Genomic DNA, 17,500 nt, shown 5'->3' with positions numbered 1-17,500 from the left:
AGAGAGAGAGAGAGAGAGAGAGAGAGAGAGAGAGAGAGAGAGAGAGGGAGGGAGGGAGAGGGGGGATGGGGGGAGGAAGAGGTGGTGGTGGTGGTAGTGGGAGGTAAACAATGGAACAGAGTGAATAAAGGTACATGAAGAAAAAAGAAGGAAAAAGATACTTTAACTTCACCTTTAAATCTACAAGAAAGCAGCTTGCTTTTCTCTTTCTCCCTCTCATTAATTTTCCTCTCATATCAAACAAATTTGAGTCAAATGAAGGTAAGCAATACAGTAATGAATCTGTGATATTAATGAGAGGAGAAATGACATCACAAGTTTACAATAAAAGAACAAAACAAATACAATTTGAAATTCACCTGGTTTGTTCTTAACGATCTTGTATTTGGCAGTGGTGTACTGCCATCATTCTGGAATGATTTCTTTGCCATATCAGTATCAGAATCTTCATCATCATCATCATCAGGATCAATCTTCAACATGAGTGCCTTGAACTGTTGGGGAAGAAGTAAATAAATAAATAAATAAATAGAAAACCCACAATATTCTAAATCATAGCATCAAAAAAGATGGTTTTCTTGTAGCAAATAAATGGTCTGATAACTGTTTAAATTAACCCATTAACATCTTGGCAGACTGTCCCTCACACTGGGATGATATCTTCATAATGAATACTGTAAAGCTTGCTCTAAGGTGTGCACAATAAATTATTGTATTCGTTTGGCCTTGGCTATGGTTGTTGATGAAAAAGTCCCTTAAATCCTCTTTTCAGTCTAATCATCTAATCAATTATGCATACCTTAACCAAGAGCACAGAGAGTGGGTAATTCTGTTTCCCATTCTTCTAATTTTCTGTTGTACATATAACTCCACACATACCCCTTTGAGTGGTTCAGTATAGTGAGAGGGTTAACAAAATTAAAAAAAAATCTAAATCTTCAAGATTGGAAATTACTAATTCACATATTGATCACTAGAACTCGCAGAGCCATACTGAACCATGCACTAAGAGAAGAATCTGAAGAAAAATCTGGGAAATGTAAGTTCATCCCACATTCTACACTCTTGGCTGCAGCATATAAAATTGTTTAGGTAATGAGGATCAGATGAAGCTTTAAACCACTTCTGAGGGGGTGTTTTTCGTCAATATTATCAGCAAGGGCGTAATAAGTAGACAACTATTTAACATGTGAGGGACGCTATGCCTTGGTGTGCGTAAAAATCTAAATATTAACTGAATGGTTAAAAGCCCAATGGTATTTCCAGCAACTTTCTGTAATTTCCCATTCCTTTCCTTCAATCAATAAAAAAAATATTCTAGTTAATCACAAACATATTATAACCATGATTTTCTTGAAACAGCACTTACATCAAGGTACTGCGTGATGAGGTCAACCTTCTGCCGAGTATCATCTACCATGTCAACATCACTCACAGGTTCTTCCTTTAATCGTTTTAGAATAGCTTTGGGGTTAAACTTCGACGCACTTTTTCTAGAAGCCCCCTTTTCATATTGCTTCGATGTGTCAGAGGGTGAGTACTGTGAAATTTTCCTGAAATGAAAGTTTTTGATCAAGTCATATCTTTTGTTACATGTAGTTCTTGCAGAAAACTGAACTGCAGTCCTTACACTTACATTTTCTATAAATATAATAGAAACATTAATATGACAGTAAGATGGTCATTATCAACAAGTTGTTTAAGAACTGAGGGTCTATAGCTGCTATAACGAACTTTATAAATCAATTTGTAATATTATTCTTATTTTTTCTGTCTTGGATACTGCTGCTAATCCATTAAGACAAGAGAAGCACTACCACTGTAATGTAACCAATGCTTATGAACTTTATTTACCCATCTGTAATGCCATAGATCTCCTTTAAATGCTCCTTCAACATGAGCAACAGGAGGCATCCCTGAGAGGCATTGATACATTCCACAAGTGGAGTGAGGCAAGGTGGGAGGCGGGATAAATACACTTCTACATCCTCCTCATCATCCAAGTCATCTACATACTCTGGCTGTCTCGTTTCTGGGTTTATTTTCATCTCTGCATTTGGAGGAGGGAGGAGGGCCTGTAATTGACAAATGATGAAAAATTAGTCTTCATCCACTTTGTGCATATATACAACATGAAATTTCTAGATCCAAACACAAAGAAAAAACAAAGCAGAAATGGGAAAACTTGCCTCCCTGAAGTTCTGGAGCAGATTACTACCCGTGACAGAGATCATTATATCTATATGGTGTATAATGAATAATGGTTCATCTAGCACCTGATAGGGAAAGTATGCTAGATTGTCAGCTATAAACAACAGTTCAGTCAAACTGGTCCGCTGTAAGGGAGAAAAGGAAAAATACAAAATAAAATTATGTAGACCGATAATCAAATACTAACAAGGATATTTTACAAGATTCACATGTGGTATTTTTCATTTTTGTCAACAATATTAATCAAGAATAAAAAATGACATGATATAATTAAATGTAAAGCTACATTAAATATAAATACACAAAATTATTATTCAAAGCTCAACAAGGAAAACTACTACTACTACTACAATGAAACAAAAATGGCAGTTGCAAATTCAGAAAATATTAAACACCAAATTCAATTCAACTTACTGCCTGCTCTTCAAACTGCTTTAGTAAGGAAAAGGCCACTGCTCTTCTGTGTTGCTTGGTCGTACGCATAATAGAATATAAGAAACCATTAAGAGCTCCAGGGATTTCCCCTTCCTTGGTCCGAAATCCACGTGTAGGCATTGCTGGTTGTATCAATGACTGCAACCTGTAAGACAGTCGGAAACCTTGCATAGCTTTCATCCCGATAAAGCCTGGGTATTTCTTCTCTATGTCCTGCAGCTGCTTATCTGCTGAATGTGCTATGATTTCCTCTGTGTCTGTAGACATGCAGACCAAGTAAGGTACAATCTGGACGGGGTGGACAAGACCTTGTGCTAACACCAGTTGAATCACTCGTAGTGCTGAGTGGCGGACAACCACACTGCCAGCTACAACACACTCTAAAACCTGAAAATACATTAATTCACTGGTCAGTTTATATTTTTGTTATATTAAGACTAGTCTTTAAAATGCCACTGTTACGTACAAATCTCTCCTGAATATTTTACCAAACAGCATTTGATAATCTGTAAATCTAAACAAGAATAAATATATACTGTACCTCTTTTAGATACATTTGGATGATTGCTGATGCCATACCAGACTGAACATCACACATTTCTTTTAAATTTTCACGAGTTTTCTGTTTTGCCCCTGAAATAGAAGAATTAAGATTTCTAGTTAAAAGACCCCACATGCAAATACATTTTTCTTATCTGCATTCATCACAACTTTTTTTTCCGTTATAGATTCATTCTTAGAAATGGACCTCAAAAGAAACAAAACAAAACCGTATAGCGAGTTCCTTCACAGGGACTGGCCACAACAGAAAAGAACTGATAGGTTACAAATGAAATACAGAAAATAAATATATTTTGAGAATAGATTAAAAAAAGAAAAAGAAAGAAAGAAAGAAAAAAAAAAAAAAAAGGAAAAAGAAAAAAAAGAAAAAGAAAAGAAAAGAAAAGAAAAAAAAATTACACTCTTGATCCTGCTTGATCATCCTGATTTCTTCCTCCTGGAGATAAGTCTCCACATTTTGTAGGGTCTGGATGCGCAGCTTGGTGTTAACGGACGGGTCGAGTAACATCATATGATACAGCTGCTTTAGGCGAGACCCCATCATCAGTTCATAGTGGCGTATGCAAACAAACCCTACTGCTTGAAGGGTGCAGTATTGTAAGTTTATATCTGGCAAACCCATGAAGTACATCAAGGTCTCAAATACTTGCTCGGTGATATTATCCTTTAGAGAGAGAAAAATTGGTATAAGAAATATATACTGGTATATGATAACACAAATATGATGGACACAACAAATAAACATCTATTATTGTACCTGCATCATACTCATAAACAGAAACATTTGAGATTTATAGAAGAGAAAGAAGAAGAGAACCGCATAAACAAGGACAATTGTAGCAGAAACCAATTTCCTAAATTTCAAATCATTAAAAAACTATGTATCAGTGGTCTTCAAATAATGCTTTGTAACTTACCGGCAGCCCACATCTCACTACTTGGTTCTTGAGGTCAAAGTGTTTCAGCAGGAGGCCAATGGTATAGAGAGCTCTTCTGAAGAAGGGCTTGTAATTCTCTAGTCGAGGATTATCTGGGTTTTCCTCATTCAGCCTTTTGTAGTCAGAAATAAAGCTGTGATACCTAAAATGATAAAGAGATTTTAGATTAAGATAAAAGACCTTAGTATATGAAAAGAATTGTAAAAGAATAAAACCCAAATGTTCAAAACAATTATCATTTGACAAATAACTGACATTTTCTTTTATATGCACTTAACTAATGTCCTGTGTGGGTTTAGCACATATCACATACCTACTAAAATTTATTTTCTATCTTAACCATGTTACATTTTAACTAGTACGAAATGACACATTACTCTGTCAAGATTAAGGTACTGTTTAGCAATTTCTTAGCAAATATGAAATTGAGCATTTATAGCAAGCCAGTATTTGCTTGGTAAATAGAGGCTGGTGAGAGGTCTCTGTTGCAGATGGGTAAACAATTCGCAAACATCAGTGCAACTTACTGTACACATAGGGGATTATAGCACCTAGCCCATTCCATTTTGCAATCTATGCATCTCTTTTTTATATATTATTATTGATATCCATACAAGAGAAAAATTATAATCAATGATATTCTTTTTTATTAATAAGAAATATTAATTGTGCATTAGTTTCATGGTTTCTTTTGATACAATTGTTTTAGAATTCTTCCATTTATCATTCTTTTCTCTTCTTCTGTATCATAAACAAATACTAAGCTTGCTTTCACAAACCTACTTTTCGATCTTTAAAGAATAAATTTTGCAACAATAATCCAACAATTTGCCTCAAAAAATTATCTTATCATACATGCTTACCTGTTAAAGCAATCTTTGATCAATCTATAGTTTTTAGTGACAGTGTTGACTATAGAACCTAGAAGAGCCAAGCACGAGGTTATAACGGTGCGATCGTGTTGTAAGATCAATTTGACCGCATCCTCTTCTAGCTGAGACAAGAAAGTCTCACTAGGGTGCTCCATCAAAGGCACAACCAATTCTAAAGTTCGAGCCACCACACCAATCATTGTGTAATCCACTTGCGTCTGTGAATGGAGATTTCAAGTATTAATGCTGGGGAAAGTTAGATACATAAATAATTTACATGACACATTATCTGAATTCTTATTTATCAGCAAATATTCAAAGATAATGATAAAAAAAAACTTACCCGACACCTCCATGCCAAATATGGTTGTAGTGTAATAGCATGGTCCACCAAAAGTTGGGGACGGATTTTAGCAAAGAGGTAGAGTGTCTGGTGACATGCCAAAAGACGCTGTGATGTGGTTCTTGGCTGATCTGCAGGCTGGTTCTCCAGGTCTCCCTCTTCCAGCACCAAGATATGTCTCACCAAACAGTCTACAATCTGCTTGCAAGCTGTTACTAATGACTTTGGGGGTTCTGTATTGACCTTTGTAACATCATCTTTGTCTTCCTTTGGGCGAAACATCTGTTGGTTTAAAAAACAATAAAATTATCCATAATAAAACACTTGGACAAGAAAGAAATTTTGAACATGGAAAGACAGTAACACATTCAAAAGACATCTAATTAACTGTCACAGTTGACTTGAAACTTACACTGTGCAAAAGCTGTTCAAACCAATCCAAGCCAGTATCTTTGCAGGCTATAACCACTTCCGTGATATTGTTTACTTTTCTCAATAATGACTCTTCATCTAATTGTGGTCTCTCTCGCACAGGTGTGAACCACATGTTCTGAAAGTTGAGAATAATGGGGTCTTATAAAATAACATAATATTTAAGTAATATGTATGCTAGTACTTTCAATTATGCTTTTTATTTATCAATTGTTCTTTTTCCTTTGTTATTTGATTATTAATATCACTTAAATAATTTGATAACCATGTATGTGAAAATCTAATCTCAAGATGATATAGAGAAAAAGACAGGGGGTCTAATACAGATTTCTAGTATATAACTATTTGGTAATTTGTAAACATGGCATTGGATATGTGTTCAATGAATGAATCAATCTATCTATCAATAAACAAATACACAAATTGAACTTAATTATTTGTTTTGCAATTTTTCACATTTCATCACAAAGTAAAGCAGAAAATAACAAACATATATACTAACCTGGAAGACCTCCTGAACCAGTTTTTTGATACCCTCCTCGTCATTGACTCTTCGGATCATTTTTACACAAATCTCTGGAATTTTGTTGAAGTCTGGACACTCTAAACAGATATCCTTTAAAATCTTGATGACTCTTTTTCTTACACTAACACCCGTGTCCTAGAAGAAAGAAAACTAATGATTTTCAACTCTTTTCATACCATGGTCAGGCTATAAAGAACTAAACTTCACATTAAAGAAGGATATACAGTAGAGCTTGCATGTAACAGGGAACTTACCAAAATTCTAGCAGCAATCATATTATAATACGTGTTCAAGACTTCTGGGCGTGATAGGACAAATTTTCCAACCAAGTCAACAGCTGCTTCTCTTACAGAGGTGGAGTGGTCTAGGAACGAATGATGCACACCCATCTGCATATCATTCCTCGACAGAACTCCTGGATCAGCTTCTACCACCATAGTCAGGCACTTCATAGCCTTCGTGCGCACCGCAATGGCTGACTCTGTTAATACTCTCAAAATCTGTTGCCAGAGATATTAATCATTATAAAGTCTTCATCAGATAAAGATAGAAAAAAATAATGATCACATATCACTGTTGCAAATTATGTATATTATCATTAAATACATCTAGCATGCTGTGTAACTGGAAACTAATACTTTTTCCAATAAGATGATTATATGTACATTACCTACCTGTTTCAGATACATATCAAAACTCTGAGAGAATGGTCTCTTAGAGGCTAAATATCTAGTAATGAGCTCAGCATTTTCATAGCCAATATGGGTCTGAAGTGTCTGTGTTTTTGCTCCTGGCGAGGCAGGTGGGAAGGCTGGGACCTATACAAAACAATATTCATCAAAACACTTATAAATATTCAAATGAAACAAAAATGCAATTAAATGATTGCTAATTATCAAATCTTAAAGATTTACTTTTCTCAAATCTCAAGCATAAAACTCCAAACAAATGTGACATTATACATCATATAGGTTTTATCACATAGCAAATGGAATGAAAAATTGAGACAACAAGCAAACTATCTGTTTCAAACTGAGTCTTGAAAAAACAGCATAGCAATAACTTACCTTTGTAAGAAGGAAGAGTTTTCGCCTCTCTGCTAACTGTGTGACCTCAGCAACAAGAGCTTCATCAACCTGGCCCTTCTTAACGTCGTCGTCATCATCATCATCATCAGATTCTCCTGTGCTCTCTTCTTCACTTTCATCTCCTTCAAGAGAGATTTTTAAAAACCACATGAGAAAGAAATATATGGAAGATGTAATGGTTTATCAATAACATACTTAGTAATCTTTCTTAACAGATTTCTAGTCATTAAATATCTATCTATTTATATGTATATCAAAACATCTATATCTATACTTATATAAATAAACAGGCTATCATGTGCATTAACCTTCAAAACAAAAAACAAACAAACAAACAAACAAAATACTACTCTGATTTGTACCTGAAGTTAAAACCATCTGAAATGAAATCTCAGTCAACTATTACTAGAACATGAACGTTATCTCACCTTTTCTCTTTCTTTTCTTTTTGTTGTGGCTAGCTCCTTTTCGAGTATTTGACTGTGGTAATGGGCCTTGCTTTTGACGCATAATCTCTGTGTAAGCTTCCCTATACCACTGCCCGATGAAGAAATGACGAGCGTGCAAGAGTGCTGTTTCACTTCCTGAGTTTACAGCAAGCCAGTCCAAGAGGACTCTTTGCAAGAACATGGTCCTCTCTTCTTCTTCATCTGATTGAACCTCAGCTTCTTTGGCCTTTTCACTACTACTCTTCTAATAAAGAAAAACAAATATATTAAATGCTTTATTCTTTTAGTCATTTAGGATATGAGCTGATTCAATTCTATATATACACATTAGTATGAAGAAAAAGGAAAATTGGATGAAAGAAAAAGAAAAATAGAAAAAAGGAGGAAAGAGGTGCTTCTCAGTATTTCCATTGAGTATCAATTTTCTTTCATTAATGATATCAATCATATCAACACTTATCAGGGAAAGCACCTTTTTGTTTAGTTTCATTCTGGGATTATTTACCATTCAATTCAATGAAAAATAATCTAGCTTAAATTTCTTTGGAGAAGCCTGTTTTTTGTTCTTGTTTTTTATTTTAGATTATTTCCAGTAGCTTTTTTCAATACAAATAAAATATATTATACAAATTGATTAAAATCATATATATTTTTTTTATATTAGCTGATCAACACTTACTGAAATAATATCCACAAGGAATGTAAACTAGATCATGAGGTAGAGCAGGGTTAAGTAATAACAAAACAAATTAATGACATGACAGGAACAGGTTGTTTGTCACAAGAAAAAATTTGGCTGTGGCCTGGGGTTACAGGAATGACTCATTATGAGATATTGTAATGGAATGATAGGTGGGATTTAAGATGGAGCTCTTCCATGATTTCCACTGGTATAAGAGATGGAATATACCATCTGTGACTCATGCATGGAAGTGTGTTAGTTCTAGGACACTACTTCCATGCTTGGTATCAATTCCTGCCCATCACGACTGGAGGCACAGGGTGTATTACAGAAAATTTAATCTCAAAAAAAAAAAAAAAAAAAAAAAAAAGTTACCATCTCGATACTGCATTACAAATGGCAGATACAGACCTCAGAAAATGGATAAACAGGAAAAAAAAAAAACTTATGCATACCATCACAATAATAGGCAAGGAGTCTTGATACACTCAGGAGTATGTGTGGCTGGGCCTATTAGTCACATGAGAGAATTGCCACTCAAGTAAGCCAATTGCCCAGATTTTGGTTCACAAATGGGCAGTCATGTACCTGGAGTTAATCTTTGCATATCCTTACTACATTCTATGGCTCTTCCTTTTGAAAATAGCTTCACATACTCCTAGCATTCTTCCTGTTATATCAATATTTACAACCTTTTTACACTCAAGACCCCTTTCTCAGATCTCTGACATCACTGCTTCAGCTACATATTTTTTGGCTATAACAAAATCATAATTGTAATTCTTACCTACCTAGCTGTAATGCAATATTCCACATAGAAATGGCTTCTTCCTTTTTAATTGATGAATGCCTGGCAAATTATCATACATATTTTCCCATGATTTTGTGACCCCCTTGATGTCTAACTCACCAGATGGGAACCAATGGGTTATATTTAATGGCCCTATCTGCTCTAACTACTGCAAAAATAGGATTTTTACCTACAACTGTGCTTTCTCACTTTTGGGGAACCAACTCTACATTATGAACCTTATCTTTCCCTAATCCTATTTCTATCTATAGATTTTCTTTTTCTCCCCTCGCCCCCTTTTTTGAGAAAATATAGTTCACTGAGGAATGTCTACCATCATTTGCCATAACAATTACCATGCTTTAAATTGTACAACTTTTACAAATGGAAATAAATTATCAAAATTTCATTTTAAGATTCACAATAGGGTTGCAGTAAGGGCAAACTGCCTGCCAACTGCACTTGCCCCAATGATGTTGCTGCACAATACAAGTATAATCTTTTACAGGTAGCAATAGCTACATACAATAGGAACCAAATACCAGATGTATTGAATACCTTAAGAACAATACTGAATCTATATTGATGCTATCATTAATTTTATTTAGCCTTGACCTATACAAAGGTTAAAATCATGAAACAAGGAAATATAAATGAAAATGATAAGTATAACAAAACTATCTGAAGGTTACTATATAAAAACTACTCAGCCTGTTTCTCATTTATGTATGCCATTAATGCAATATTAGAAGGCTAGAGCACATTCAAAGAAAGAAAAATGCTTTCTCTCCATTAGAATCACAGATTCTATTTTAAACAAACTGTTCTACATACAATATATAAATATTCAAGTTAAGCACAACATTCAATAAATTTTGTTTAACTGAACCAAGGAACACAGACATCCCTTTCACAAAATTACGAAAAATACTGTAACTACTTTCTTGGTGGTAATCTAAAAGAGTTTATATGCATTTTTTAAGGGTAAATGTAATTTATTTCATAGGATACTGAAGTCTAAGTCCAAAAAGTTGTTAGTATTATTAGACCATTCAGAACTATGAATGCATGACTGTATGACAAACAACATTCTGACTTAGGGATAGTGAGGGGATATGAAAATATTAGCTAGGTAGATAAGGCTCCTCTAACTTCTGATATTTTAGCTAGGTTCTAAGGGATGGTATCACTTCACAATAGGGTTATGATGAATTATCATTACTGAAAGATTACATGAACTCAATGCCTCAATGCTGGCTAAAATGCCAAAAAACAAACTACAAGTAACCATGGTAGCAAGCATCCTGTGTTGGCAATTAGCCCACTTGTATTCAAGCCATATATGCACTGATAAAGTTCTGGTTTGTAGCTTTTAAAAATACGTTTGAAATAAAGAAGCCTTGGCATTATTTTGAAGATTAAAGTCCCACACAAGCATTAAAACTCCATCAAGCTTACATGATAAAAAGTATAAGTATTAGTACAACAGTTTTAATCGGAAAGTATATGGAAGGCAGTAGGGAGATGTTTTGATGAGTACCACTTTACTCACAGTTACCAGGCTTTGAATATTCTAAAATGCATAGATCTGGTCTTTTGTTACTATAGCTGCTCTAGTGCTGAAAATTCATTCAGAAACATCTTCAAAGTTCCCTGGTACGGAGAGCCAGCGACATACAGTGACTGTGCACAATCAATTATTGTTCACACATGAATATGGCCTCACTTTATATAATAAAAATCATTAAATAAATTAAATTTTCTTTTACATAAAATAGTGAATAGTCTTATGCAGACAACAGATAATGGAAATATAGAATACAAGTAATATAAGGATATGTTTGCTAACAGCTCCTATTCTGAACAATTTATTTCTATTAGTTTTTACTTTTCCAAATAAAAGACAAGAGGAAAACTTGTTTTTAAGGGAACCATCCCCAGAAAATATGGCAAAAGAGAGAATATTTTGGACCCTCTATGTTAAGCCCCTCCCTCTGACACCCCCCTAAATATTTTTTGAGATTTGGCTGAGAGCATTATCTTTTTATTAATTTTATTTATTATTATTATTTTTTTTATTTTTTACCAGCTTCTTCTCCTACCTTTTATTGAACCATTTTGAAGATAGTTGACAATCAATGTTTAGTTTACATATTTCTGCATACAAAGAGGTCATTTTTGGGTATATATTTTTTAATATTGTAATATGTTTTTTAGGCAAGAACACTTGAATTACTTTAATCATATCTCAAGTTATGGAAGTAATCACCTAGAATATTTCAGTATTCTGAAACATTACTATATTTAAGAGATCTTGATAAAATGTCTTATCTATGGATTTACATGAATATTCAGAAAAAAAATATTTGGGTATACCTATGTGTTTTTTCACATTTCTACCTACAACTAAAAACTTTCAATAAATTTGCACATATTTTCTTAAATGAGATTTGAACTCTACGGGGAACAATATAGAGGTGTAAATTTGAAAAACTCAAGCTTTAAAAAGTCTTTGGCAAAGTTAACAAAAATGAAGCGAGGTTCAAATCATTATCCATTTGTAATACAGTTAACCCAAAACATTAACAAAAACATTTTTAGACTGGAGTATAATCATTCTAAAAATCATTTACAGAAACAGTACTTCACAAGTTTCACTTTCTATCTTTAACCCACTCATGCTACATAACATCTGATCACATCACAGTAAACAAGCCCAAAAGCACCCACACCACAGTGGTTGAGGCTGCTCAAATTGCGCACACTTAACAGTTAACTTCTTTGGTCTTAACTCGGGTCACTGTGGAGATACAGCCCCTCAACACTGGGCTATCTCATTAAATCACCATTTCTTTAAAATACTAATTATGTTGCACCCAAATGCATGGAAAGTGAGAAAAATTTATGTTTCCTATGCTTCAAATGTTTAACTCTAGTGGATGACTGCATACCATGTCCACTATGATTTAAGTTTAATTACATTTACACACAAATGGCTTCACAAGTATTTAGTCTTACCTATCTCCTGTTTCCCTTTTCCGTGACTTATGGAAAGATTCTGTATATCTTATTCCTAATATCCTTTCAATCAAATCATAATTTTACATATACTAAAGCCTTTCATTGCTATAAAGATTTACCTCACAAAAAAATGTTATAAAATCAAAGTGCAAAAATATCAAGGAAACAGAGGGGAAGGAATGTTGAGGAGAGAGATAAGAGAAAGAGAGGACAGAGATTCTTCTGCCTCCTACATTTAGTTATCTTTGGTAAGTCCACCATAACTACTCTACTGACATCTGGTCAAAATCATGCCTTATGTACTTAGCATGATTCTTCAAGTCTCTTACCTTCTTTTTGCTCTTCTTACTGGATGGTGTAGATGGCCCTGTGGTGCCATTTTCAGTAGGTGGAGAGCCATCTTCAAGCATGGGGGCATCACGATTTTCTTCCTCCCTGACTTCTTGGATTATACTTTTAATATTTTCAAGTTCCAATTGGGAAGACACAGCATCACGTCGTAACTTTGCTGCTACTACCCCCAAACAGTCAAGAGATGATACCCTAAGGGCCATGTCTGTGTTTTTGTTGCTGAATTTTTGTACTAGAAGTTTGCCTAAGAGTGACAAAAGTAGTTCTGCAGCTGGCCATTCAGGCTTGTTCACTGTGGCAAGGAGATCTTGAACAAAATTTTCAAATAGAGGTCGATAATCAATCTCCTCATTTTTGCTGCCCGTTTTTTGAAGGAACACTGATAGAAAACTATATGCTGTAGTCATGGCAGTCTCGTAACGATTACACACTAATACATCTCTATCCATGTTTAACTCGGGTTTCTTTTCTTCCACTTTTGAATCTTTGGAATCTTTGGAATTCTGTGTATCACCATCACTAGCACTTTTATTTTTGTTGTCTTGTGCCAGCTCCTCTGGGAGTTCAACTACACACTGTATCAACTGTAAAACTAAGGCTGTTAACATCTGAATATTTTCATCAGAGTTCAATCTGTATGTTCTCAAGCTCCTTTTACTATTGGGTAAGCGGGCTATAGAAGCAAGAATGTCATCTAATAATAGACGACGATGCTTGTTGTACTTGGAGAATACCTGTAAAAAAAAATTGAAAATCAGTGTTAATAATATACACAGAAAATCAAATGTTCCAATCACAATACAATAAGGCTTCAAAAAACAGAAAAATGGTAGCTTATAATACCTTGGTAACCAGTCTGAGTGCAGAGAGCTGAAGTTCTGAAACATTTTCCACAAAGAATGGAGCAACACCAAGGGTAGACAGCTGCAACACTGTTGTGTCAGTTAGTGTCTGGATGCTTAATAGGTCAGCTAACAGACCTACCACCTCATGCAACTTATTGTAGAGACCAATGATACTCCGGTTCCTCACATCTTTACACTGGGTTCTCTTTCTTTTTACAGTGCCAACATAACCATCTGTTTGGGGATAGAGATTTTTAAATATTGAAAATTCAAAATTATTTCTTCAGTGTAGCATAATCTTACGATTCACAAAACTCACAACTAGTGAATTTGCAATCTTAATTCTCTCAGAATTCACATGAGCAGCAGCCATGTTTGCAACAAATACATAAACGTCTAATTTTCTGGTAGAGCTAAAAAGTATCATATCTTTACCTGTACTTTAGAGTGAATAACCTAGTTGCACTGAGTAATGCCAAGGACTTACCTTTTTTGCTATCCACCCTGTAAACAGGATCAAAGGATGGATAAATGGTGTTGGAGAGTTGGAATTTGGTAAACTGGACACATCTTTCAATGACATCCTCAAGGTACACTCTCTTGCTCATGTTTGGTGACGTTAATATGTTCATGGCCGTGAGAGAGGCATCCATCCCACGCAAGATTCGTTCCATCACCAACTCCATCCATAGCTTGTCATCATCTTCATCCTCCTTAAATTTGCAAAAGAATGAAAAATAGAGATAAATTAAAAGTCTAATAAGATATTAATCAATTAGTATTCAAGACATATATAATGACTTTGAATATATACTAAACTGTCATATTTCAAAGAAAAAAAATAGCCTCTCCATCCACTTATTGTGCTTCAAGAATAAAACTTGATATATTTAAGTAAATCCCAAGTACTTTTATTATATGCTATAGATTACCTAAATAATCTCTACTAATCAAATATAAAGTAATATGGCAAAATTTTTCTTTTTGAAAATTACAGGGTAAAAAAGTAAAAAATCTGGTATGGATATGAGAAAAATATCTTTCCATTTACTTTCTATTCAAATAATAAAATAATGGCTAAATATCAAAATAATCATCTCTCTCTCTTCTTACCTCATCCACTATGGGGGTCACTTTGGCTCCATCTCGGATGTTCTTTTCCAGGATATTGAGAAGTCTGACAAGCCTTTCAGGTGGTACTATGGCCATAGCTCCTAAACTCTTTAACTTTGCAGCTTCAGAACATAAGTCTGACAGCTCATATTTTGGAATGAGATACTCCTGTGGAACATCACCATCTTCCTCTGCAAAGAAATAGTAAAATTAGCATTATCAAATAAGGTTAATAACCTCCAAACACATTTATAACATAACTTGCAAATCGCTTCAGAAAAACTATTCAAAAACAAATCCATTCAAATTTAGCTTTCTCACCAATTTCTGCACTGAGATCAAGATCTTCAGTGTTATCAAATATCTTTTCAACAGCTCTGTTAAATCTCTGGTAAACACCAGTTTCCATCAACTCTTCAGTTGTGAGTTTCTCAGTTTGTGGCACCAACTTTCTCTCCAAACGTTTGTTGGTGTATGATGGTTTCTTTTGCAGAGGTGCTGGAGCAGCTCTCTTGGGGGCCTAAGGTTAAGAAAAAGGGAAAAAGTAAGAAATGTACAATCAATTGCAATTCCAGATCATTTGTATTTCTACATGGTAGAAAAAGAGTGACTGTATTTCTTGAAAGGTAAAAATACAGAAAAAAAGTTCAACGTTTCTAATTGTGTCTCCGGGAAGACTGAAAAATATTTTTGATTAAGGTAGCACTGGAATAAGGAGCAAAAATATAGAACGAAAGGCAATTTCAACTCAAATTCTTATCACATCAATTAATACTAAAAGAAATGCTCAAACTTTCATTATAATGAAAGGAATCTTCCACAAATGACTTCATCATAACTTACCTTTGAACCTTCTTCTTCATATTCAGAGTCCTCATCTTCTGAAGAATCATGAGCACCCTTTCTCCTTCTTTTACTTTCTTGATCAGGATTATAGTCTTCCTCGTCAGACTGTACACGGTTTCTTTTCCTATCTGCTTTATCTGTAATTGAAGAATAACGTATCTGTAATTTCCAGTACTAATATAAAGCTGAAATGTATACATATAATAACTATATGTGCAGAGAAAAACAAAACAGAGCAAAAATAAAAACTTGCCTTTCTTCTTCTTCTCCTCACGCTCTCTTTCCCGATTCTTAAAGTATTTATTTGGCTTCTTCTTGTCTTCTTCTGAGGATTCAGAATCAGAGCTGACTTCCCTGTATTTCTTAGCATCTCTTTGTCCTCGAGAACTTCTTGAACTAAGATAAGAACACAATTAGCATATAATTCATTATTGTAATATCAGTAAAATGAAATAAATCTAATCCTTTTCATGAGCTTTACATTATCTAAAATCTTGTTCTGAATCTACTTTAAATATTCAAAGAAGCATTAAATCCAATAAACGTAACTCCATACTTTAAAAAATCTTGTTTTGATCAACTTACCTATTTCTAGGTGTATCAGGGGTTTTCTCTGGTTTATTGGACCCTACCCCTGAAAGCTTTGGAATGCGGCCCATTGATTTAAGCTCCTGAAATGGCGATAAGCACATATATAGATATTCATGATTTACATGAACCAAGTAAATTTTCCTAAAATAATAAACAACCCACTGTTACATAATTGAAATCTATTCTTATTCTCTCACAGACCAACTGACCCCCCCCCCCCTACACACACACAAACAAAAGGAAAGGAAAGATACGTGATACTCACCTCCGAAGAGAGCTTATTGAGGACCACCACCGGTTCTTTCATAGCTTTAGCTGCTACAATGGCATTGTCATTAGATTCTGAAATGAAAACAAAAACATTTATGAATAAAATAAATTATTTCAAAAAAGGAAAAGAAAAGAAAAGAAAAAAGGAGTAAAAGAAGATAAGAAGAGGTTACTCATGAAAGTAAACCTACAGAAGTGAAATGACATAATTGAGAAAAAACATATCAAGCAGTAAGAAGGATGTGGAATGAGCTGATACAACACATGATGAATACCTAATATGAAACTGGACTGAGTAAAATATTGTGATGTAGTCTCCAATCCAGGTCTTAAGCACAGACATGCAAGCTGTTTTGTATTGAAAAGAGAAATTAACTAATAATTGTATCTCTCATCCATGTCATTTGCGGCTAATGTCTACAGGGAGAGAGGAATAATAAAAACAAATAAGCAACAACAAAAAACAGATGAAATGAGGCACCCCTTAATCCGTTGGATCCGATTGCGTCACAGTAATCACCGTGCCGAAAATACGGGCATTGGATTATATAAGTAGCCAACATCCCAGGCATGTGAACACCCATGAGCGGTGACAAGACTGTGCTTCCCCTTTGCAAAGTTATTATGTAAACTTTTTTATAAGCATTTTTGCCATTTTTCAATGTCCATATTTGTCTTTTGAATAGCTTTATCCAAATGGAAATAGCTTATTTTCCTTGCAGACTATATATCTTCTATATATGCATTAAATAACTCAGAGCAAGAAAAAAGAAATATGGAGCATTTGGTTATTTATGTCATATATCTTATTTTTTCATAATTTTCAATTTTCTGTAATACAACCAGCACAGCCAGTGACAGTGGCCAGGAATACAGTATGCAGTATGAAAATGACGTCTTCCCTGGAGCCACCTCTCTTCCAGTCATTGCTTACACGTTACATTCCACATTCGTCTAACAATGGGAATAATGCTAAAACCTGCTTCTTAACGTCAAAAGAGTTAAATCACACTCCAAGAGGCTTGTGCACTCATGGCAAGTCTTTCTTCACCCTGGCCTTTGCTCATGACAGGAAGCTGGCGTCACCTGGCCCGCTGGCATTTTACCCAATGATGGCATGGTTGTCAACCGGCCTT

The 17,500-nt window shown here is 34.5% G+C and overlaps 1 protein-coding gene across 2 annotated transcripts in view; it reads right to left on the bottom strand.

Annotated features, from left to right (window-relative positions):
• LOC113808376 (Nipped-B cohesin loading factor) overlaps positions 1–17,500 on the bottom strand; it is a gene marked incomplete in the record, with an annotated part of 145,109 nt that overhangs the window by 43,229 nt on the left and 84,380 nt on the right. For both annotated transcript variants that reach the window (XM_070130753.1, XM_070130754.1), the window contains 25 exon segments: positions 360–494; positions 1,370–1,553; positions 1,855–2,075; positions 2,190–2,336; positions 2,626–3,033; positions 3,188–3,279; positions 3,607–3,871; positions 4,125–4,287; positions 5,009–5,235; positions 5,361–5,642; positions 5,773–5,910; positions 6,295–6,453; positions 6,573–6,818; positions 6,993–7,136; positions 7,386–7,528; positions 7,835–8,099; positions 12,678–13,433; positions 13,543–13,778; positions 14,032–14,257; positions 14,658–14,848; positions 14,979–15,177; positions 15,501–15,640; positions 15,757–15,899; positions 16,089–16,174; positions 16,360–16,436. In XM_070130753.1, coding sequence (XP_069986854.1) covers positions 360–494; positions 1,370–1,553; positions 1,855–2,075; positions 2,190–2,336; positions 2,626–3,033; positions 3,188–3,279; positions 3,607–3,871; positions 4,125–4,287; positions 5,009–5,235; positions 5,361–5,642; positions 5,773–5,910; positions 6,295–6,453; positions 6,573–6,818; positions 6,993–7,136; positions 7,386–7,528; positions 7,835–8,099; positions 12,678–13,433; positions 13,543–13,778; positions 14,032–14,257; positions 14,658–14,848; positions 14,979–15,177; positions 15,501–15,640; positions 15,757–15,899; positions 16,089–16,174; positions 16,360–16,436 — 5,273 coding nt within the window.

The sequence above is a fragment of the Penaeus vannamei genome, chromosome 15 (genome assembly GCF_042767895.1).
Source record: "Penaeus vannamei isolate JL-2024 chromosome 15, ASM4276789v1, whole genome shotgun sequence".
Lineage (NCBI taxonomy): Eukaryota > Metazoa > Arthropoda > Malacostraca > Decapoda > Penaeidae > Penaeus > Penaeus vannamei.
Note: the sequence above shows the minus strand (reverse complement) of the source record. Positions and strands in the feature narration are given on the sequence as shown.